Source organism: Lytechinus variegatus, chromosome 4, assembly GCF_018143015.1.
Source record: "Lytechinus variegatus isolate NC3 chromosome 4, Lvar_3.0, whole genome shotgun sequence".
Taxonomy (NCBI): Eukaryota; Metazoa; Echinodermata; class Echinoidea; order Temnopleuroida; family Toxopneustidae; genus Lytechinus; species Lytechinus variegatus.
In genome coordinates this window covers 48258385-48282413 of record NC_054743.1, presented here as the reverse complement: position 1 = coordinate 48282413, position 24029 = coordinate 48258385, and the positions used below count along the sequence as shown (strand labels likewise).

Here is a 24029-nt window from a genome sequence, read left to right as displayed (position 1 = left end):
GGGTGAATGATAGTTCCAATAGCGGCCATAGTTCATCTCAGAAAAACTTTACAAGAAAGAAGTACAGTAAAAAAATATCAAATGTCTGTTATGTCTGTTAGCCTTTCCCTGAAAAAAAAACTGTTAGAACTGTTTTCCTCCATTTTTCTTGCTTTTAAAAGTTTAACCCCGAACACCCCCCCCCCCCCCGCTACGGGCTTAATGGTAATCCGATGGTCCCTGATTGGTCACAAGTTGTTTCTAATAATAGCCTATAGTAAATGATGATCACAATCTCTCCCACGTGATGTAGACATGACGAGATCTTGTCATCTCTCTTACGGGATTTCGACATTTATCTCTCTCACGGCCGGATGTAGACACGTAGAGATCTAAGATCGTGGCATCTCATCATCTCTCGCACGCGGATGTAGATATGACGAGATCCAAGATCTAGTCAGCTCATCATCTTTCCTAGGGATGTACACATGACGAGATGATATTCTGAACATGTGGATGGTATTTCAAGCTTCAATACTTGAGTCATTGTAACCAAAAATGAAAGGGCTACGTGGAAACCAATAATATTGGTTGGGTCTATAAGGAATATTCTGTCAAAAGTTCTAAAATTGATCAATAAAGTGTGTGTTCAAGTAAGTGCAAGTACAGGTGATATACCTGGATAAAAGGTGCCTTTTAACGAAGCTTTAAAAAGATAGTTGCAGTGAGTTTAATATGAGTGGGCAAAACGTTCCATAATATTTGATAAGGCAGGGGCCACAAAAAGAATGTTGTTTCACTTTTATTTTCTTTCCCTAGATTTGATTTGTAGCAGCAAGTACAATTATCACTGTCTTCCTTCCTGTTCATTTTTATTCATTGCGTACTTGTTGGGGAAACACATTCTCCGAGACATCTCCTTGGGACCAAAGGTTTCGTTTTGTTGAGGAAAGGGAGACCAAAAAAATGTTTCACTTTTTTTCCTAAATTGACTTGTAGCAGCAAGTGCCATGATCATTTCCTTCCCATACCATTTCAGGCAATGCGTACTTGTCAAGAAAGGTCAAAAGACGGGGAAACACATCCTCTGCGGCATTCTTCCCAATGATGCAGTCTAGGTGTCCATAGGTAGGAGCCTCGAACCATTCGTAATACTGATCAGGGTTTGCATCCTTGACTCTCTGATAGCTATCTCTCGATGCATCGATCTCCCAAGCTTTGTTCAATGATCCGACGAAATATAAGATTGGAATGTCCATTTTCTTCATGGCCTTTCGATACAGTGGTGATTCGAGCCGGTTTTTCGAGTTGAAATCCGGAAGGTAAACATCCTTCCCCTCCGGATCGACCAATCGGCCCTTTCGGAAGGCAACCGAGAGGTGGTGATAATAGTCGGCGTGTCCGAATCCGAACCACTCAGACAATGTGTGGTGCGTTTCTTCATTCATGTTGGGATGTTCCCACATAAGTCCAAACATTGCTGTAATTCTATGGCACACGACACTGCCGCACTGGTTCTCTTTGTTGAGTGTTGTTCGTGCGAGTGCATTGGACACTGCAGACATGAACTTCTCCCGCGCATGGTCGTTCTTGTCTGTGTACGCGGTGAGTCCTTTGTAGCCGAATGCAACGGCAATATTGTCAAGCCTAGTTTTGGCTTTGGCTTGATTCATGGCTGATGATATCATGCTGAATCCGACTTGAGAAGCAATGAAACATCGGATCTTTCTTCGGTCAATATGGCCTCCAAGCAGAGCCACGTGCGTCGTTATAGACCCAATACAGTGACCAAGGACTTGGATATCCGGTGAATTGGATTCTTTTATTATCAGGTCGATAGCAGGTGGGAGATCTTTCCCCGCAGGGTCGTGCATTCGAGAAGATTTCTGGTGTGAAGGAAGGGCAACTGATAATCTAAGCTCTAACAACCATATATCGTATCCATGCTCACACAAGAACTCTACGAAGTTCTTGTCTATGGTATCTAGAGAAAATATTCTACTTGTAACACAGAGTCCGTGAAGGAGCAAGATCGGCCCTTTATTGCCGCACTTGTAGCGAGTCATTAGCAGAGGTACGCCGTCTGTGGCCGTCAGGTTATACACCGTAGGCTTTATGCCTTTCGTGTCCAGATGGCGTCTCTCCCGGGCAGAAGTCTTTGGACAGAATTCAGTGGGGGAGAAGATATCGCTGATCGTGAGGAGAACGCCCCCGAGAAAGAATCCAAATTTCGCCTTCCACTCCATTTTCAATTTCTCGTCATCCTCGCTACCTGTGATTTCAATGTCCGTGAGCTCTTTGGCAATATCCACCAATTTTGCAGAAACTTGTCCGGTAGTGAAAGTCTCATCAGTATGATTGGGCCCATTCTTGATTACAATGTTCAGTGACGAATCGTCAGCAGCGTTATTCCCATTGAACGAAATATCGCTGGCTAGTCTCTTCCCTTCAAAGAAGCAACCATTTTCTCCTAAGGGCAATAGGGCCTGGTAGACCATGCTTTTGAAATGCAAGTTAGTTTCGCCAGAGCTAAGAACGAAGAACCTGCCAGCAGAAAACAGAACAGGGTCCTTTGATAACAGGGAACAGTTGATCTCTCCATTGATCCGGGCTTCTTGACGATCACACCTTTCTATCATATGGATGACGTCGTCTGTCTCAATTATGACGTTTAGGTCACATTGATACTTGGAACCCCCACTTTCCATGAATCCAGACATGTGACTTGTGTAGCGCCCTCTGAGCTTCGTTTCCGAGCTGCCAGCAGTTCCTGGATGACATAAACACATAAAAGGATATAGTAATGCTACTACTATTAGTAATAATAAAGATAATAATAATGATAATAGTGTAGTAAGTTTCACGGTACACCGTGTATCTTTCTGGGACAAGTGTTGGTCCTGAAGTGGACCACTCAATCTCGACGTTTCGACAAGTGTGTTCTTGTCCTCAGGATCGAGAATACTTTTCATGTAAACCAACATTAAAGGGCTGCTCCATCACTACGACTTTAACCATTGATATTCATTTTCATATATATTTTGTGAACATAAATTACCTTGCAGTGTCAAAGAAATGAGGCTATCGTGTTGACTTGGCCTACATGTACGTGCCCCACTCATCACGTCACATCACCTTAATCTCTTTGAAAGAAAGGAAAACAGGAAAAGTTTTCCTCCCTTTAATAAAAACAAGTGACTTTTATTTCATAAACCCGCGATATTCAATGATATCATCCATAAAGTTCATTTAGTAAATTGCCAATTATTTTTCAGATTTTAAAGTATTTCTAAAATCCAATGATCATTGTTATGCCATGTTTAGGCATTTTTAGGCATGTGCGAAGCATAAACCAACATTCACTCTGGTCAATCTCAAAGTAACACATAACACAATGTTTATATACTGCACATCGTCTAGCGTAATTTTTCTTTTCACAGATAGGTTTTAAGTAACCAATCAAACGTTGGTATCAAAGTGACGTCATTTGGGCTTTAAATTATGTTCAGTCGATTCTACGCCCGAAATTACCCTAAATAAACCTGTTAAAGTAAAAATATAACACAGAAAATAATTTCGGCGTTCTTTCAACTCATTCTGGCCCACGTACTGTGCGACGCTTTAAAAGATATTGGCAAAGTATCAGAAATATTACGTAGGGTCTTGTAATTACCTTTACCTGAAGCCCGGGGGGCCCACTTCCATTCACAAGTGGATACATGCGCGACCATGGGGTCTCGAAAAGCACCCTAAACACGTAATTTCCATATTCTGAAAATGCACCCCTTAACAAGTATTGGCGTGTGAAACCCTACCCTTAACAAGTATTGGAAACAAAACGATATACTCTTGGCAAATATTCCCTGAAATGAACCCCTAAACAAGTACAGGAATGTTTTATTGTTACGGGTCCTTTGGTCGTCGGCTTTACCTTATTTGGTTTAGTACGACCCCATCTTCTACACCTCGCGCAAATCGGACTCTAAACACGAAGTGTTGGGGCAAAAAGGACATCCTTTATAAAACATTTGAATTTTGTTTTATCATCCCCGCAAATTCGACCCTAAACACGTAATTTTCCTAGCAAAATAGATACCCTTTTTTCATTATTTTTGTGTTTTTGACACCCTTATCACGTTACGTACGTAACGTGCCCTATCGTGAAAAAGACATCCTTTTTACGTGTTTTTTGGTCGCGCATGGTATCCACTCGTCAATGTAAGTGGCCCCTCCGGGACGCGCGTTTCCGTTTTACACCCTGGCGAAGGCATTTTCCGGAAAAGTAGCCAAAAAGCGACTAGTGAAGAGTCTACGTTTACGTTTGTTTACATTATCAGCTGGGCGCGCGATCCAAAGTCCGCACCGAAGTTATCCGCAGAGCATGTTGCAAATGCAGCTGAGCTTATATGAATGTTTGCCTTGATCATTTGCCTTGCCGATTTGCTGATGTCTGTCTTCCTCTCTATCTGTCTATATATCTCTCTCTCAAATTCTATCTCTATCTATCTATGTAACTGCAGTATCTATCTATCTAATAATCTTCTCTGTCTCTCTCATTCTTTATCTTACATCTATCTATCTCAAATTCTCTATCTCTCTCTCTCTCTATCCATCCATCTGTCTGCCTTTCTCTATTTCTCTCTCTCTACCTACCTATGTAACTACGGTATCTATCTGTTAATTTGTCGCTCTTCTCTCTCATTCTTGATCTATCTGACATCTATCTATCTCTCAAATTCTCCAGCTCTCTCTCTCTATCCATCTGTCTGTCTTTCTTCTATCTATTTATCTATCTAGTATCTATGAAACTACAGTATCGGTTAATTTGTCTATCTTCTCTGTTTCTCTCATTCTTTATCTATCTAACATCTATTTATCTCTCAAATTCTCTATCTATCTCTCTATCCATCTATCTATCCATCTGTCTGTCTTTCTCTATTTCTCTCTATCTATTTATCTATTTTTTAAACTAGAGTATCTATGATCTATCTGTTAATTTGTTAATAATCTTCTCTGTCTCTTTCATTCTTTATCTATTTAATATCTATCTCTCTATCTATCTATCTGTCTTTCTCTCATTCTCTCTATCTATTTATCTATCTATTTTTTTTAAGGCTAGAGTATCTATCTATCTGTTAATATTCTTTGTCTCTCTCCCTCTTTATCTCTAACATCTATCTATCTCTCAAATCCTCTATCTATCCATCTGTCTGTCTTTCTCTATTTCTCTCTATCTATATATCTATCTATGTATCTATCTATCTGTTAATTTGTCTATCTTCTCTGTCTCTCTCATTCTTTATCTTTCTATATATCTGTCTCTCAAATTCTCTCTCTCTCTCCTTCTATAGCATCTGTCTGTCTTTTTCTCTCTTTCTCTTTGTCCGTCCATATTTCTATCTATAACATCTCTCTCTCTCTCAGTCTCTCTATCTATCTATCGATCTATCAATCATTCTCTCTCTCTCCCTCTATATATCGACCTCTCTGTCTCTCCCCCTCTCTCTATTCATCCATCTCTCCCTCTTTCTCTCTCTTTCTATCTATCTATCCACCTCTCTCTCTGTCTCTCTATTTCTATCTATCTGTCTATCGATCTATTTATCAGTCTTCTATATCTATCTTTCGGCAGCTTCTAAGTGTATCAATCCATCAAACTTCAATTTGTCTTTCCATCATAAGTATCTGTTTATTTTGATTTTGTCTGTCATTCTATTCATTTAGTTAATAATTTATTTTTAGAAAAAAAAACTATCATAAACAACACGACTGCAAAAGCATGTTCGGATTTCACTCGATCCTGACTGCCGCTCTCTCTGTACATGAAGTGCCGAGGAACTCTGTACTCTGATCAGTAACTGTGCAAATTGCATGCGGTGGTGGACTCGCCTGTGTCGCACGCTGCATGCAACCAGCGACGTGTGTAGACTCTTCACTAGTCGCTTTTTGGCTACTTTTCCGGAAAATGCCTTCGCCAGGGTGTAAAACGGAAACGCGCATCCGGGACCTGAAGTCGATACTGTTGCGGCAACATAAAAATGACGATATCAGCGATAAGTCGGCCTAGTATCAAACTATAAATGTTGGTCTCAGGTGAAAATTTTGACGTCTTTTTTATACTGCAAAATTAGTGTTGGGCCAACATCAATACAACGTCAACAGCAATATCGGCAGTCGCAAAATGTTGGAAAGGAATGGGCTAATTGATAGTGTTACTATTTTCATCTGCAAAGAATAGCGCGAAACGGATGTCCGACCAACGTCGATCACACCAACATCAAAATGTCGACATTAGCGAAAGGCACGGGGGGCACTTCCATTCACGAGTGGATACCATGCGCGACCATGGGGTCTCGAAAAACACCCTAAACACGTATTTTCCATAATTGAAAATGCACCGCCGAACAAGTATTGTCGTGTAAAACCCTATTGGAAAGTATTGGAAACAAAACGATACTCTTGGCAAGTATTCCCTGAAATGAACCCCTAATCATGTACAGTCATATTTTATTCCTATGTCACGGGTCCTTCGGCCGTCGGTTGTACCTTTACACATTTTGGTTTAGTACGACCTCACCTTCCACACCTCGCGCAAATCGGACTCTAAACTCGTAGTGTTGGGGCAAAAAGGACATCCTTTATAGACATTTTAATTTTGTTTTATCATTCCCACAAATTTGACCCTACGCACGTAACTTTCCTAGCGAAATAGATACCCCTTTTTCATTATTTTTGTGTTTTTGACACCCTTACCACGTTACGTACGTAACGTGCCCTATCTTGAAAAATACATCCTTTTTTACGTGTTTTTTTTTGGGGGGGTCTCGCATAGTATCCACTCGTCAATGTAAGTGCCCCCCCCGGGGGGGGGGGCGAAAGGCCGGCCAAGTGTTTTGACATAAATATTGGGCCCATGGCCCTGGGAAGAGGGGCCGCTGAAGCAAGCTCAAAAATTTCTTTGGGGATGCTGCGTTTTTTATTCTCCACATGCCGGCAGCTCCCGGCCCCAGGTATTCTTGAAGTTGACTGTGTAAGAATGGAAAATTAATGTAACAAAAATGACCTTCAACGATGAAACACTTTTTTGGTTCTTCAACTTTCTCGGGATCAATTTGACCTTTATTTCATTGTAGTGTTTTTTTTTGAGGGGGGGGGGGCTTTCAAAGTTACATCAGCACCCCCACTTGAAAATCCTTCCTAGGGCCCTGGCTGGGCCAGCGATGTAATTCCAACTTCTATATTATTTGGGAAAGGTGATATATGGCCAACATCATTACAAGGTCAACAATATCGGCAGTCGCATAATGTTTCAGTTTCAGTTTTAGTTTTTCTCATTTCCAACAAAACAGTAGACAAAATCCATCATAAATACAGTTATAACAATTAAAATGTAATAAAGAAACATATAAAACAATATATATATATATATATATATATATTCATCTAAATTATACATTTGAAACTTAATATGGATTATGGATTATTTGTGGCTGAAAATAACATGCTGGAAATGGAGAGGTCCATTGTGAAGCTGTGCCTGTAAATCGTGGACCCCTCAAAACAAATTATTCATTAATATTAAATTACATATTAATTAATATGATAGTGGCTAAAAGAGAGAAGAAAATGTGAAAACAATAACATGATGCATGAAATGAGAAACGGTGAGAACATACCGCATGTGGAATAAAATAAGAAAATTTAAAAATGTATAACGAGTACGAAGCAACGAATCAAAGAGTATGCCTTGTTGAGAAGTGGTGACGAGTTCTTCGGATACCAACAATAATAACAATGACATTAATAATAGAGATAATAATATTGATGATATTGATATTCACAATAATAATAGCAATCATGATAATAGTGATAATAATAAAAAAAAAGGGCAAACTAAGTACAACAGGGAGAGTCTGGTTTTATACGTAGCCAATAAACATGTCTTAAGTTTTCTTTTGAAGACTGAGAGTGAAGGGGAGTTTTTCAAATCTATACGCAAACTATTCCAAAATTTAGGACCTTCAAAAATGAATGAAATGAAGGAAAAGTGGATCTGAGTGGGCACGAAACGGAGCATTGCAGATTATACGAATTACTTTTTTTTGTAACAATATAATTTTTTCCAACAGAGTTTGATGGGTGTTTCCCCAAAGCAAAAGTCCATAATTTAAGTAGGGTAAAACAAGAGAATAATAAAGAATAAGCAAAGATCGTTGTGGAAGATGTGATTTTAGTCTGTTAATGATACCAATATTTCAAGAGATTGTTTTGCAAATATTTTTTATATGTAATTTCCAGGAGAGCTTGCTATCAACCAAAACACCTAAAAATTTTGTATTAGAAACCTGCTTAAGTGGGGTATTGTCAAACATAATTTGAGTCGGTAATGAAGCTAAGGAGTTACTAAATAATATGTAATTCGTCTTCAAAAGATTTAATAACAGTTTATTTGTTCTTATCCATTCTAAAACATTTCGCAACTGCATGTGCATTGACGACATCCACAAGAAAATTTGGATCTCTGTGTGAAAAAACAAGCTAGTATCATCTGCAAATAATATGAATGACAGTACATTGGACGATTTATGAAAATCATTTATATAAAGAATAAACAACAAAGGGCCTAAAAGACCCTTCTGGAACACCACAAGTAATATTTCTAAAATCAGATTCTTGCTCATTTAAATAAACAAATTGTTTTCTGTTAGAGAGGTAACTCCTGAACCACTCCAAGGCCTTTCCACGGACACCGATATGATTGAGTTTATAAAGTAAAATGTCATGATTTCTCGTATCGAAGGCCTTAGAGAAGTCCAGGAATATACCAACTGTGTGAGAAGAAGAGTCAGTTGAATGGGCAACCTTTTCTACAAAAGTCATTAAAGTATGAACAGTACTGTGTTTCTCCCTAAAACCAAATTGGAAGTTTGAAAAGTCATTATTTTTCCTTAAGAAAGTTATCATTCGAGTGAACACTATTTTTTCTAAAATTTTGGAAAAAGAAGACAGTAACGAGATTGGCCGATAGTTACCTACTTCAAGAATGTCACCCTTCTTAAATAATGGTATGATTTTAGCAAGTTTCATGGAATTAGGAAATTCACCATGCAGCAGTGATAAATTAAAGATATGGACCAATGGATCTACAATGTAAGGAATTTTATTTTGTAAGTTGGAAACAATGTTTGTGACTTCTTGTCTATTCGTAGGAAAAAGGAAAATAGAACGTGGATCAGCAGGACCTATAAAGTCAGTAAATATACACCTGTCAGAAGGGGGAATATTTTTAGCAAGATCGTTACCAATCGAGGAAAAGTAATTATTGAAAATATTCGCTATATACTTTGGATCTTCAACAATTTCATTCTTATTCCTGATTCTATTAATTCAGAAACTCCTTCAGTTAAGTTCATTGCCTGTTTGATATGATAATTTTCCATATGTTTTGGGTATCGTGTTTGAACATTTCCAAACGATTTACAAAATATTTTCTTTTTCTAAACGAATGATATTGACTAATGTGTTTTTATAGGACGTATACCTTAATTTTGCTTTCTCAGTACCCTTTAATTTGTATTAATAAAAAAATTATTTTTCGATTAATTGAGCGTAGAATAGATTTTGAAATCCAAGGAAGTTTTGGTGTTTTTTTTTATAATTTGTTTTAATTTTTTGTTTTGGCATAACTATTTCCAGCTGATTGCTTTATATTTGGGAAAAGCTTCATATGAATTATTTAAGTTTTCATTTCGACCAATCATAATTTCATTCGACCAATCATAATTTTCCAAATTAGTACCAAGACGTACAAAACTTTTGGCGTTAACTTTATGTCTGAATAGTGAAGAATTATTGTTATTTAAATAATAGGTTGTTTCAGCGGATAGTGCATTGCAATAGGGTAGTGATCAGTGATGTCCGAAATTATTATATAAGAATCAGGATGTGGACTTACATTTGAAAATATATTATCGATTAAAGTAGTAGATGTATTTGAAACGCGCGTTCGTTGGAAACGAGTGGCAGACAAGAGGCCGATAAAATCAACTCAAGAAATTCTTGAGAAACATTGTTCAGTTCATGGTTCAATAAATCTATATTGAAATCTCCCATCAGAAAAAAATCTTTATTGTCAAAATTGATATCTCTTAATGAATCTGAAAAATATTGTAAAAATTCTTGAGTACTAGAGCTAGGGGATCTATAAATAACAAAGGCGATGATATTCTTATTTCCAGGAATCAAAATTTCAATGAAGAGTGATTCAATAATGTTGTTGCAAACCGAAATTTCATTCAAAATAGTATAGTTAAGTGATTTGCGAACGTAAAGAGCAACACCACCACCAACTTTATTTTTTCTATTTTTATTAATGAAATCATAATCCTTTATATGAAATGGGTGGTTTAAATCGTGATTTAACCAGGTTTCCGTAAGGCCGATTAGAGAAAGTGGGTTTGACATGGGCATATCAAAAGTGAAAGAAGTTCATCAAAATGTCGATTCAAACTTCTGATATTTAGGTGAAGTAAGGAAAATGTATTTGATTCAAATTCTTTCAAGACACTGGAAAACTGATTGACGGTTATGTAATTAGCAAGTCCTCGTTGGGCTGGGTCATCAAAATCAAACTCTAAGTTTACAGATGAAGAGTTTATGCTATCTCTGATAAGATAAGCATTGCTTTTTAGTGGGTCCCTCCATTTCCATCTTAATTTAATTTCTATTGAAAAATAGTATACTTATTTAAAACCTCCAATGTGTTGCCCAAATCGTGTAAGTTTTTTTTCACAACATATGTATTATTATTTTTGTTTCTTTGCAATGGATACAAATACTTATTTTTATATATATGGTATACAATTTGTTTTTGTTTGATGGAAGTGAAATAAATAAAATTGAAATTGATAAATTAGTAGAGGTAAGAGAGGCATCGTTAGATTGAATAGGTCGATGTAACTCGAAGAAATCGTCATCACCAAGCCTATGGAAAGGCAATGATTGTCTATCTAACAAATCAGACTTCGTCATAGATTAGTTTAGAGTGTTTTCTCATCACAGATATTTGGCGATTAAAAGGAATCATGTATAAAATGGCGCAATCAGCAAGATATAGAGGATGTGGGGAATGAACAACGTCCACATGACGTAAGATTGGAGACGAGTAGATGGATAACAAATGCAAATGGAAGAAGGTGGCGATAAGGAACAAAAAACGATTGGAGAAATGAACACATGATGATGATGATGAAGATGATGATGATGATGATAATGATGATGATGAATAAGACAGGAGAAACAAACACAGAGTCTCTGATGGCACAAGAAACTTACGGCAATCTAATGGCTGGAACATCATTGGAAAATTCCATGGGAACACACAAGAAACGAAAATTACTCAAAGTCATAGGCAATCTTCTCCCAATGCTTATCCAGTCTATTCTTAAAAGCAATCACTGAACAAGCAGTAACTACATCTTCTGGGAGACTGTTCCACACATCTATCACACGGTTAGCAAAGAAAAACTTACGCACATCAAGACGCGAATATCTTTTCTCCAGCTTTAAGGAATGACCACGTGTTTTACCACCATGTCTCAGATAGAAAAGCTCAGAACTTGAATCATAGTAACCATGCAGATATTTGTACACATCAATCATGTCACCTCTTTGACGTCGGTGACTGAGTGATGGCAGTTTCAGGAGGCGAAGACGTTCAGAGTATAATAGGTGCTTAATACCTGGGATCAATTAAGTAGCTCTCCGTTGGACACTTTCTAACCGCCTCTGCTCACCCAGCTTATACGATGACCACGCAGCCTGGCCATACTCTAAGATAGGGCGAATAATACCCTTAAACGAAAGCTTAATAGAGGCCTTATGCAAATGTACAAAAGTTCTTCTTATAATACCAAGCAGTCTATTAGACTTTGACACCACTTTAGGAATGTGCTCCTCGAAAGAAAGACGTGAGTCTACCTGAACTCCTAAATCTCTCTCACTCTCACATTCACGTAGAACAACCGATTGCGAACCTTTGGTCATATGATGCTCAGAGTCAGAACTACTTCTTCCAATCTTCAACACAGTACATTTATCTGGGTGAAAACATAGTTGTCACTTCTCAGCCCAGGCCTCAAGCTCAGTCAAATCATCCTGCAATTTACCGGTGGCCCCTCGAACATCAGAACGAACATACAACTTATTATCGTCAGCAAGCAGTTTGGCTGAAGTCTGCACTGATTCTGGGAGATCCTTAACATACATTAAAAACAAAATGGCGCAGAGAACACTGCCCTGGGGTATTCCACTGCAAACTTCTGACGAGTGGGAATGTTGACCACTGACAACGACCCTTTGACGTCTACCAAGCAGGAAGTCACTAATCCATGCATGCATTTTCCCTTTGAATAGAGGTATAAGTCATATGGAATATACTTGTAACGAATTCATTCTAATAAGGAAAAAATGGCAATGTTTTCTAAAAAGTAGCAAATGATATAGAAACAACCCTTATTTAGATAAGTTGGTAGATATTTCATTCGCACCACTAAGAACAAAAAGGGTAAACATACAGATTGAGGATATATTGTTCATTCAAATAGATAATAAGTTTATGGTAAGTACATGAACGTAAGTCAATGTCAAAAGCCAATAGATTCACGCCAACCTCCCCCCCCCTAAAAAACACAAGGCTATCTCCGGGGGGGGGGGGCACTTACATTGACGAGTGGATACCATATGCGACCCAAAAAACACGTAAAAAGGATGTTTTTTACGATAGGGCACGTTACGTACGTAACGTGATAAGGGTATCAAAAAACACAAAAATAATGAAAAAAGGGTATCTATTTCGCAAGGAAAATTACGTGTTTAGGGTCGAATTTGCGGGGAAGGTAAGACAAAATTAAAATATTTTATAAAGCACGACCTTTTTGCCTCAACACTTCGTGTTTAGCAGTTTAGAGTCTGATTTGCGCGAGGTGTAGAAGGTGGGGTCGTACTAAACCAAATACGGTAAAGACGACGACCGAAGGTCCCGTAACAATAAAACATTCCTGTACTTGTTTAGGGGTTCATTTCAGGAAATATTTGCCAAGAGTACCGATTTGTTTCCAATACTTGTTCAGGGTAGGGTTTCACACGCCAATACTTGTTAAGGGGTGCATTTTCAGAACAAGGAAAATACGTGTTCAGGGTGCTTTTCGAGACCCCATGGTCGCGCATAATATCGACTCGTCAATGGAAGTGGCCCCCCGAGGGGCTATCCGCACATAAATATTGAAGTGTTACTTACAACACCTTATAGAAATAAGCACTCATTTTTAAATGAACGAGTGCCAAATTAATCCAACCTTTAATCGTGGCAAGTATTTTGATTTGTGGGATAAACACGATTGTATAAACATGATTCTGGAAAATGGTCGAAGTAAGCATTTTGTTATAATATAAGAAGACATGCGCTCCCCAGTTATCACGACAATGTATCAATGATAATCATTGCATATACAAAAAATCATTAAGAATAAACGAATGAAAAGAATAATAATTTGTCGGCAATTGTGTTTAACCGAATTAAGATCTGTCCATCTGACTAAGCTGTTAAAATATATCGTCTCGATTCTAATCTTTGAAAAAGAAGAAAACTGTGTCATAACAAATCAGCGTGACGTGACTGCTTTACTAATGTTTTATTCACATCAAGATGAAATTAGGTTTACTAAGAGAAGCCTGGGCCAGATTATGTTTGCCAGGCCAGTACTGAATGAAATTCATCCATAGAAACGAATTAACATTTGAAGACACGTGTGCTTAAAAAAAGAAAAAACTTCAGCACTAGGAATTTAATGAACCACTTTAGCAATGTGTTGATTTTCTTTACTTTTCTTTTTTCTTTCTTTTTACCAGTTTGATCAATGATCATCCACTCAACCGACAAAACCCTTTTAAAATCCAAACAGTCCAAATGCAAACGCGGGCTCAAGCACTAGGTCAGGCAATCATTAAGATTTACTCAACCCAGCAATACACGGTGCATGCAATGTGTATCATGAATACGTATAAAAAATGGATGATGTAAAGGATCTGAATATAACAAAGAAGGATGTAGAAAAAAATCAAAAAGAAGAACCGATCACAAGTAAAAAAAAAAAGGTTCATTATCCATGTTCATTATCAGTTAATGCATGCAGGAATTCAACATGTGCATTAATTGAAACTCAGCAGGAAAAATACTGCGATGACCAGATAACACTGATCGATGCCCATGAAAAAAAGTTGTTATTTGATTGTAAAAAGTATGAAAGACCCATAAACAGGTAAGTATGCTGTGCTAATACAGCTCAAATGAAAATTATTTGAAGCCACCATACTGGATAATCCTTAATCTAATCATCAGTAATAAAGGTGCATATGCGTACTATATATATATATAGAAACATCAGGTCAAACGAGATCATGTCAACTGATATTCCTCAAGTGCAATATCATTTAAGTTAACTTTAACGAGCAGTAAACATGCTTATGCTATAACATGTATAATAGGAACCAATTTACTATTATTAAGACATGTAAGTGGAAAATCCTATTCAGATGAATGTATTATGGTCACTTTCCAAGTTATTTATAGTTATTATGCAATATTTTGAGATGTCTAAAACCTTGTGAAAAAAAGAATGCTTGCGAAAAACAAAATATATTTCCGATAAATATCAAAACACACTATCAATTTTGGTTTTTGTATTATGAAAAGAATTGATGAATTATGTGGCATAAAGATACCAAGAAGATAAGTGACAATACAAACCATGTTTAGCATTAAATCATTCAGTTCATGATTCCAAAGAGTATATTTTTTTAATGAAAAAAGGGCATTTTGATATAATAATATAGAAGACATTCATTATCATTAACATGAATATCATGACAAAAGAGAAAAACTTTTTTTTTCAAATGCAATGTAGTTGTCTTACTCTATGGACTGTTGATATAATTCAAGACACGTTAAGTTTTAGGCATGGCAAAAAAGCGCTGCTAAGAAAAAAACAAAAATTGATTTTATCATTTCTCTGAAGTTCAAGGTTCGAAGACGAGTTATGATCTTGTTGGAAGCCATATTAGTCAGTATATCTATCACGGCTATCTCGGCTCGTAAACATGATGGGGCAGATGGGCTAAAGCAAAGATGTTGGGGCTAGAAGCGAAAATAACGAGGACTCATCAGTTAGAAAGAGGCACTTGACAATTGTGCATTCTAAGACACATGACATAATGCATTCTCTAGGTTCATCGAAAATAGAATATGGATAATAAATCAGTGTTAACTCACTTTTGTCAGACAATTAGGCATTACTTGATGCTTCGTTGGCTGATATCAAACGTAAACCATTGACCAAACATCTTTCAATTTCGATGCAACACAAAATATACTTGACATAGTAAATAATCTGGTTGAAAATACTTTTTCTCAGGAATTTTATTGCATCACTGACGAAAAACGTAGACACTGGGACCACAATAAATGTTAAAATAGATTCCTCAATTACATGTGGATCAAAATCAGCAAAGCAATCCAGACTGCATCACTCGTCCCAGTTGCTCCATAGCGATTGGGGTGAACCATTTGGCGCTTTCTTGCGAGTCTGGAGATATAGGTGGATTCCGTTGACGCGAATTCTCGTAGAAAGCTGTTTTCCTTTCCTTATCTTGTAGGCGATTGACGCTAAACGTCCACGTTCACGTTTCATATCCGGTGGGAGATCCGTACGAATCGTAACGCGATTGTAGCAATCGTAGCAATCCTCAGGTGTCTGTTGCGGTTGAGGTTCCTGGGAGGTCTGTTGATCTGGATGAGCGGAATTAGCATGACGCGTTGACGGTTGGGTTTCTCGAAGGAATCAAGCAGTCGATTGCGGTCTTCCATGAAGGCAAATCGAACAATGATAGGGCGTGGCGACGGCGGCGGCGTTGCCCTTCCTGGGTTTCCTTGCTTCGGGCTCGGGAGACGATGTGCATTGACAAGAGGCGTCCTAGCCCCGGGGGGGGGGGCCACTTACATTGACGGGTGGATACCATGCGCGACCAAAAAACACGTAAAAAGGATGTCTTTTTCACGATAGGGCACGTTACATACGTAACGTGATAAGGGTGTCAAAAACACAAAAATAATTAGGGTCAAATTTGCGGGGATGATAAAAGAAATTTAAAATGTTTCATAAAGGATGTCCTTTTTGCCTCAACACTTGGTGTTAGAGTCCGATTTGCATGAGGTGTAGAAGGTGGGGTCGTACTAAACCAAATAAGGTAAAGCCGACGACCGAAGGACCCGTAACAATAAAACATTCCTTTACTTGTTTAGGGGTTCATTTCAGGGAATATTTGCCAAGAGTATCGTTTTGTTTCCAACACTTGTTAAGGGTAGGTTTTCACATGCCAATACTTGTTAAGGGGTGCATTTTCAGAATATGAAAATTACGTGTTTAGGGTGCTTTTCGAGACCCCATGGTCGCGCATGGTATCGACTCGTGAATGGAAGTGCCCCCCCCCCCCGGGGTCCTAGCTGCCTCGGGGATAGGGATCTGAAGGAATTTGGCAATAAACTCCGTATACTGCAGAATACACATTTTCACTTTTCTTTTCCGGGACTCCATACAACAGCAGATTTTGTTTCCTATCATGTAGCTCTAGCAGCATAAGTTTCTCTTCTATTTATTTGTTTTTATTCTAAATGGTTTCCAAAATTTGGGGGATGATTTCCTTTTCGATCTCTCTAATCTTACTTGTGTTGAAAGTAACCGCATTTTCTAAATCTTGTATGGCTTTCCTCGTTTCACCAAGTTCAACTTTCATCATCCGCATATCTAAGCTGACGTTATCGAAACGTGAATTCATTTCTTTACTCAAATTAGCAAACATTTCCTTCATTTCTGGCAAAAGATTAGACTGACCTGAATCCATTGTGTGATGTTCTAGGCTTGATTGGGCGTTGGCGGTTTGAGCGGTCACGTGACCGTTCGAGCGTCCACTGGTATTTGAATCATGCTATGTCGGGGCGAACCACTCGGGGACCTAGAGCTGGGCTGGGTTCTCGGTGCGTGCCGTGTTGTGCTTAGCAATTCCTGATGCCCCAGCTTTGCTGGTCTTGGAGGCCGTTAATTTACCCTTTTCCTGAGTTTTTGCTAACGATTTGGAGTTAGAAGACGATCTAAGGGTATAGGAGCGTTCCTCATTAGGCATGACGCGAAATAAGATCCTCTAACATATTCAAAAATCTTGAAAATTGAGAGCTCATATGCTGACGACGTCTGCACGCTACGAATGCATTTCGAAACCAACTAATCCATGTTGGCAGATTGCGCAAATTAAAATAAGCGTTGGACCAATGTAAACATTTTAAACTCATCATGATTTACCAAAACTGATGTCAGACCAACATCACACCACCATCATAATATTGGTAATAGGGAAATATCCAATTGTAAATGTTGGGCCAACGTTGGAATTTCGACTTTTATTACATCCGAAAATAGTATTGGGCCAACATTAATACATCGTAAACATTATCGACAGATATGAAATGTCGGCAAGGTATATAATCAAGAAGTTTACGATGGGTTAATCACGCTAATGTAAATATTTTGACTTGGAAATATATATTACACCAATATCAAATTGTTGGCATTGTCTTCTTTTTTAGCAGTTTGGCTTCCAGAATTAATGACCTGCACAAGAGATGGATTCTTCAAGGGAATTAAGGTCGATCAAGTGTTACAATATAAGTGTTGGGCAAATTTCGCCGATGTAATCATTTTAAACTGAAATATCGCGAAATTGATGTTCGACCAACATCCCAACAACACACTATATATACACCAACATTACGCCATTAAGGAAAAGGTCGGCTTATGCAGTGCGTATAAAAAAAAGTTTACACTTAGAAAAAACCCTGTAAAATTATATATTTGAAATATCCTAAAGATTTTTTCACATTTTAACATTGGTACAGATCCATTTCAGCAAATAACGATATAACTGTCGAAAAATATTTCCGCTTGACTTAGTTACCAGCACTTACTCTTGAAGAGTTACATTATGAAAAATACGAGACATTTGGCTTCCTCCTGCTCGTACGCACGGGCGTCCGTCGATAAAACACATGATATTTTTATGAAAATATGCACCCTTTTTCTTAAAAGTTGATGGAGAGGGGGAAAAATTAATCGTATCAAGTCAAGGTATTCAGTAATGAGTACAGGAGAAAGTATATTTCACTGATTTTCATGATTCATTCCATTTGATTAACTCATCTATTCGTGTTTTGGGGCTAATCTTTCCCTTACGCATTGCTTTTTGGCAGAAGTTCTATGGAAAATGCACCTTTTTTCACACATTATGAAAAATACGAGACATTTGACTTCCTCCTGCTCGTACGCACGGGCGTCCGTCGATATAACACATAATATTTTTATATAAATATGCACCTTTTTTCTTAAAAGTTGATGGAGAGGGGGAAAAATTAATCGTATCAAGTCGGGATATTCAGTAATGAGTACAGGAGAAACTATATTTCACTGATTTTTATGATTCATCCCATTTGATTAACTCATCTATTTTGGGGCTAATCTTTCCCTTACGCACTGCTTTTTGGCAGAAGTTCTATGGAAAATGCACCTTTTTTCACACAAACTTTGAGACACTCTGTATTCATTCCCCCATTGCTCGAGAATGAATGGGCAGTTAACGACGGGGTTAAAGATTTATTGAAGAATGGAATGTATATTTCATGAAAATGAAAGCCATTTCCCCATTGGATGTTATCTTCAATACGTGTTTTTTAGATGAACTCAGTTATCGAATTGGCTCTCCTGGCATTTCAGGTCTCTATCGGTGACGTCACTCAGGATCGTCATGCCTGGACCATCAGCCAGGCAGGGGTTGCAATGGTATATGATTTATGCATAATGCACTCGATATATACAATAATCTTGTCCTCCCGTTCAAATGAATGTGAAACTCATATAATTTCCATCAGAGCATTCAACAGGAGTACTGTAGTACACATTTCTGTGTTATAAGTGAATTAAAGTCCCTCCAGTGAGTTTGCCTCACCCCTATTGTGAAAATGTATCACCCCTAAGTTGTAACACAGTCAGCTGTTTGCACTCAGGGTCACTCCGTGACCTGTGTGTGCGTTCAAGAGTTGTACACGATTTTCTGTCTCATTTAGGCAGAAATCTTTCATAATGAAACTTTGAGACACTCTGTATTCATTCCCCCATTGCTCGAGAATGAATGGGCAGTTAACGACGGGGTTAAAGATTTATTGAGGAACGGAATGTATATTTCATGAAAATGAAAGCCATTTCCCCATTGGATGTTATCTTCAATACGTGTTTTTTAGATGAAGTTAGTTGTCGAATAGGCTCTCCTGGCATTTGAGGTCTCTATCGGTGACGTCACTCAGGATCGTCATGCCTGAACCATCGGCCGGGCAGGGGTCGCAATGGTAGTATGATTTATGCATAATGCACTCGATATATACAATAATCTTGTCCTCCCGTTCAAATGAATGTGAAACTCATATAATTTTCATCAGAGCATTCAACAGGAGTACTGTAGCACACATTTCTTTGTTATAAGTGAATTAAGAGTGAGTTTGATCACCCCTATTGTGAAAATGTATCACCCCTACGTTGTAACACAGTCAGCTGTTTGCACTCAGGGTCACTCCGTGACCTGTGTGTGCGTTCAAGAGTTGTACACGATTTTATGTCTCATTTAGGCAGAAATCTTTCATAATGGTGAAAAATTATTTGCGCAGAACTAGTTATGCGAATAAAAGTAGACCTTAATCATGATGAACACGTAGAATTTAGCTAGTAAGTTGATTTGAAGATATCTTTTAGCTTTTTAAACTTTTTTCCTTGCCCGAAACACTTCAAAGAGTGCATTGCGCCCCACCCTACTCCCCCACACACCGAGGCCATCGTGACGATATGTGCTTTAGCTGTGATTTAAATGAAATGGCTACGGCTTGTTTTTCAATTTGTTAATCATTCTCAAGCTTGGAAAAAACTGTGGAGAAACAAATATTAAATGAAACGTGAAATGTAAACACCCTTTGAATGATAAAAACTTAGTGAAAAAAATGCTGGAGATATCTGATCCAGCTGACGCAAAGAGAGTAAAGGTTGTGCTTACTAAGAGTTGAAAATTCAATTTGGGTGGCAAAATTGTTACAAAATGCTTGAATGTATCCGTTTTATTTAAAGTGACTAAAAGTGCAAGGGAAATGTATGAGAAATGTTTCACAGTGTAAGTTTGATTTCGCCCTTTCCCCTTGACACAGCGTGAAAACGACATTTTCTGCGCAAACAGATTCTGCGAGCTATACAAAAATGGACCGTGCTCACTCAAGTGTAACATTCTGTCAAAACTTTTAATTTCATCGGATAAATGAGACCCATACCCAATACTATATGAAAATATGAAAATATATGAAAAAAAATACTAGCATGATGTATATTTTTTAATTCTCAGGGCTTTTTCAAAGTTTAAACTTTTTTTGATACGCACTGTAGAGTGAGTTCGAATGTTTGGAAAGCGTTGTTATTTTGACGTTCATCGCAAAATTAGTGTTTGGCCAACATAAAAAATACGTTTTGGGGGCAAATGTAATTATTTTGACCTGGAAATTATTTCGTGAAATTGGTGTTTGAACAACATCAAGGTCTGGCCAAGTATTAGATGTGCATTGCGGGCCAACGTTATAATTTTGACGGCGTTTGACATCGATGTACAACGTCAGTCGCGACGAATGAAACTCATGATTTGATTGAAATTTGTTGGGCAGACAGCAATTAATGACCTTGTCAACTAGTTCTTTGGAGAGAGTTGCTAGTCAGTTGAGAATGGCACAATATTGCAACTGCGTAGCCAGGATTTCAGTTTGGAGAGGCGGTAAATGTACACGAAGCGTGCCAACACATACAGAGTGCACGAAGCGCGCTCCCTAGGGGGTCGGTGCAAGGGGGGGGGGTTTCCCCCTCCCTTGCGAAGCTTTCGGTGTTTCATAAATTAAAGTGTACCTATATCAGCTCCATTCAGTTGACTACGTTGTGATTTGAACCTGGTTTTCAAAAGTGAATGTGAACGCACAAAAAAGGAATACAATGGAGGAAATTAAAATAATAACCCCGCGCGAAGCGCAGAAGCTTAAGCGGTTTATCTTTTTTTTCAAAGAAAAGGGTCACGAGAATAGGGTATTCTCTAAGATATATTGAATACTTCCCTTGGAAAGATCAGATTTGATTACAAACAATTGGCTACAGTGCATACCTTTAACTCGCAAAACAGAGAAGAAAGGTATATATGCCGGGAGGAAGATATTCCTCCTCGCGCAGAGCAATGCAACTCTGAAATTTCAAAGGGCGGATGTTTCATCAAATGCAAAAATCTTTAATACCCCATCGGCTCTACTTTAAATGATTTTTCTAAGATTATTGATCTTCATTAAATGGAAAGTAGTGCGCAAAAAGTTGAAACTTCTGTGATTTATTGAAATTATATGAAAAATGATGATGTATATTTCATTTGACTGATCATAGAGCGCTTCATTTTGAATTTCAAACTGAGGGCAAAAAACAGAACAGAAGATGAATATGCAGGGAAATTGATTTGAAGTTTAATATAATTTAATACATATATTGTACTTTTTTTATTTAACACTAATCGAATTTTTATACCTTCCTCTTTTAAATTAGGAATAGCTGTTTGCCCCAAATTTGTGGTTGTTAAGTAATGAGCTGAAAAGCGGGAGAAGTTGGCTATTATGTAACGGCAGATATTGAGATAAAGATTACCCGTCAAGATCCGCCCCGATCAGAAGTTGCGCGATCAATTAAAAAAAAAATCATAATACATGTAATGAGACCACAGAGACGGGTTAGTGACTAGGGAGACAACCGCCATTGTCATTGTTCAAAACCCAACTTCACCCGACAAAGGAAATTATAATTGCTATGGTGTCGAAAATCTGTCCATCTGACGGTCTATCGGATCGGGGTCGCCCTAGCCTCTAACCCGTTTCTATGGTCTAGTGGTTAAGACACCGGCATTAAAAGCTGGGGCCCGGGTTCGATTCCCGGCAGAGACATTTTTTCGGCACCACCAATGTTTCCAAAAGGTGGTAGATAGCTCTGGGGAACCTCTTCATCCATTTCTTTCACACAACATTTAAATAAAAGTGTTGCCAAAGCTGTTGTACATGTATAACTTCACGCATTTGTTTACTTTCTCCCATACGTGTACTGTATCAAAGCAACAGCTTTCATCCAGTTAAAGCACTCGTCTCTGTGGTCTAGTGATTAAGGCACCGGCGGTCAAAGCCAGGGGCCCGGGTTCGATTCCCAGCAGAGACATTTTTTTCGGCATCACCAATGTTTCTAACAGGGTAGATAGCTCTGGGGAACCTTGATTTGAGCTACGCCTACCATTGTTCTCTTCATCCATTTCTTTCAAACTATATGTAAATAAAACTTTTATACAATTCATTACCCGTTAGAAGTTATATTTTTAAAATGGGGTCTTGCTGACGATAAATATTGTCCGCACTGTCGTGTAAAAGAAGACTTAATACACGCTTTTATTGAATGTGATTTGAACAAACAGTTCTTTTCTTATGTTAGGAGTGTTGTTTGTATATGCAAGTATATATATAGAGAGAGAGATCAATGAGTTCTGCATCGGCGTCATAATGTAGAAACAAAAGAGGACTATATAGAAACTCCGCGAGGAGACATAATCTTCCAAATTTTCGGTCATAGACCTTCTTCAGGGATGATTTTATCAAATCCAAAACAGGTACCATCATTTTGTCAAATGCATGGCAAAATCTTCTGCATGTTAATTTTAAGAAAATGTTCATACTCCGCTCCCGACGCCATTTCGTCAGTTCCAGTCATAAAAAGTATCTATAAAATGCTTACTTTCATCCAATAGTATTGGTGGATCAGCACCACAATACAGTCTTTCATTTACCAATCACTACAGACCAGGCAGATCTTTGCGCTCATCCACCTCTGGCTTACATGTCATTCCGAAAGTTTCAAAAACTTGGGGGGAAAGATCATTTGCTTTTGCATGCCCCACTTTGTGGAATAGCCTTCCTGAAGACATAAAAAAATGTACCTCTGTCGAAACTTTCAAAAATCTTCGAAAAACTTTGCTATTTAACTCTTAGCTCTTTATGCGCCTTGAGCACTCTACAGAGTGGATTTGGCGCGTTACAAGTCTCATTTTTATTATTATTATTATAAATCTTCTGCATACTATTAATTCCGAAAAGGATAAATTCATATGTTGCTTACCGTCAGGTACGTCTCTGCTTCCGTGGTTGCCCATCTTAATTGTAACAAGTTAATAGTAAAAAAATGTTTTACAGCCTGTTTCTCAGTTGGAACTCCTTCAGAAATAAGGTACAAAATATAAATCACAGGCGGCGGATAACCTGAAGGGATGATCAAACATCAGAACCCAGTGACAACGAACATAATTATCAACTCCAAGCCGACCGATATTATGTCATCGAAAGAAACCTTTGGAAGGAAGTATTTTATGATGGTGATTTTTATTGTATTCTCTCAAATCAAAATATACATTCACATTCCACATACAAGTTGTGCTGATTCTTAGACACATGATTATAAATTATACGCTGAATCCATATCCCATATAATCATACAAATTAGCAATCTTAAAGGAGAATGAAACCATTGGAACAAGATAGCTTGTGTGAAAACAGAAAAATAAAAGAAACAGATCAACGAAAGTTTGAGAAAAATCGGACAAATAATGAGAAAGTTATGAGCATCTGAATATTGCAATCACTAATGCTATGGAGATAGCAAATTGGCAATGCGACAAAGATGTGTGATGTCACCTGTGAACAACTCTCCCCATTACTTTAGTATATATTTCACTTGAATTGCCTCTGTTATCACATCTATCCATAGATCATGTGTTCTTTCTACATGAGGGCATGTAATACATAT

General features: G+C 37.9%; 1 protein-coding gene and 1 non-coding gene across 3 annotated transcripts; one reads left to right on the top strand and one right to left on the bottom strand.

Moving 5' to 3' along the window:
• Positions 1–921: 921 nt before the first annotated feature.
• LOC121414217 lies at positions 922–23429 on the bottom strand. Of its 2 annotated transcripts, none has more exons than XM_041607311.1 (2): positions 23346–23429; positions 922–2749 (listed from the first exon to the last, which is right to left on the bottom strand). In XM_041607311.1, exons 1-2 carry the CDS (start codon positions 23377–23379, stop codon positions 963–965), a joined length of 1821 nt encoding a protein of 606 aa, XP_041463245.1. In that variant the 5' UTR covers positions 23380–23429; the 3' UTR covers positions 922–962. The 2 variants fall into 2 exon arrangements, with proteins under 2 accessions (XP_041463245.1, XP_041463246.1); XM_041607312.1 differs by lacking the exon at positions 23346–23429 and adding an exon at positions 16926–17006.
• On the top strand, positions 22062–22132 carry TRNAL-UAA. Its single transcript has one exon. It is a non-coding gene; the product is annotated as a tRNA-Leu (tRNA).
• Positions 23430–24029: the final 600 nt, after the last annotated feature.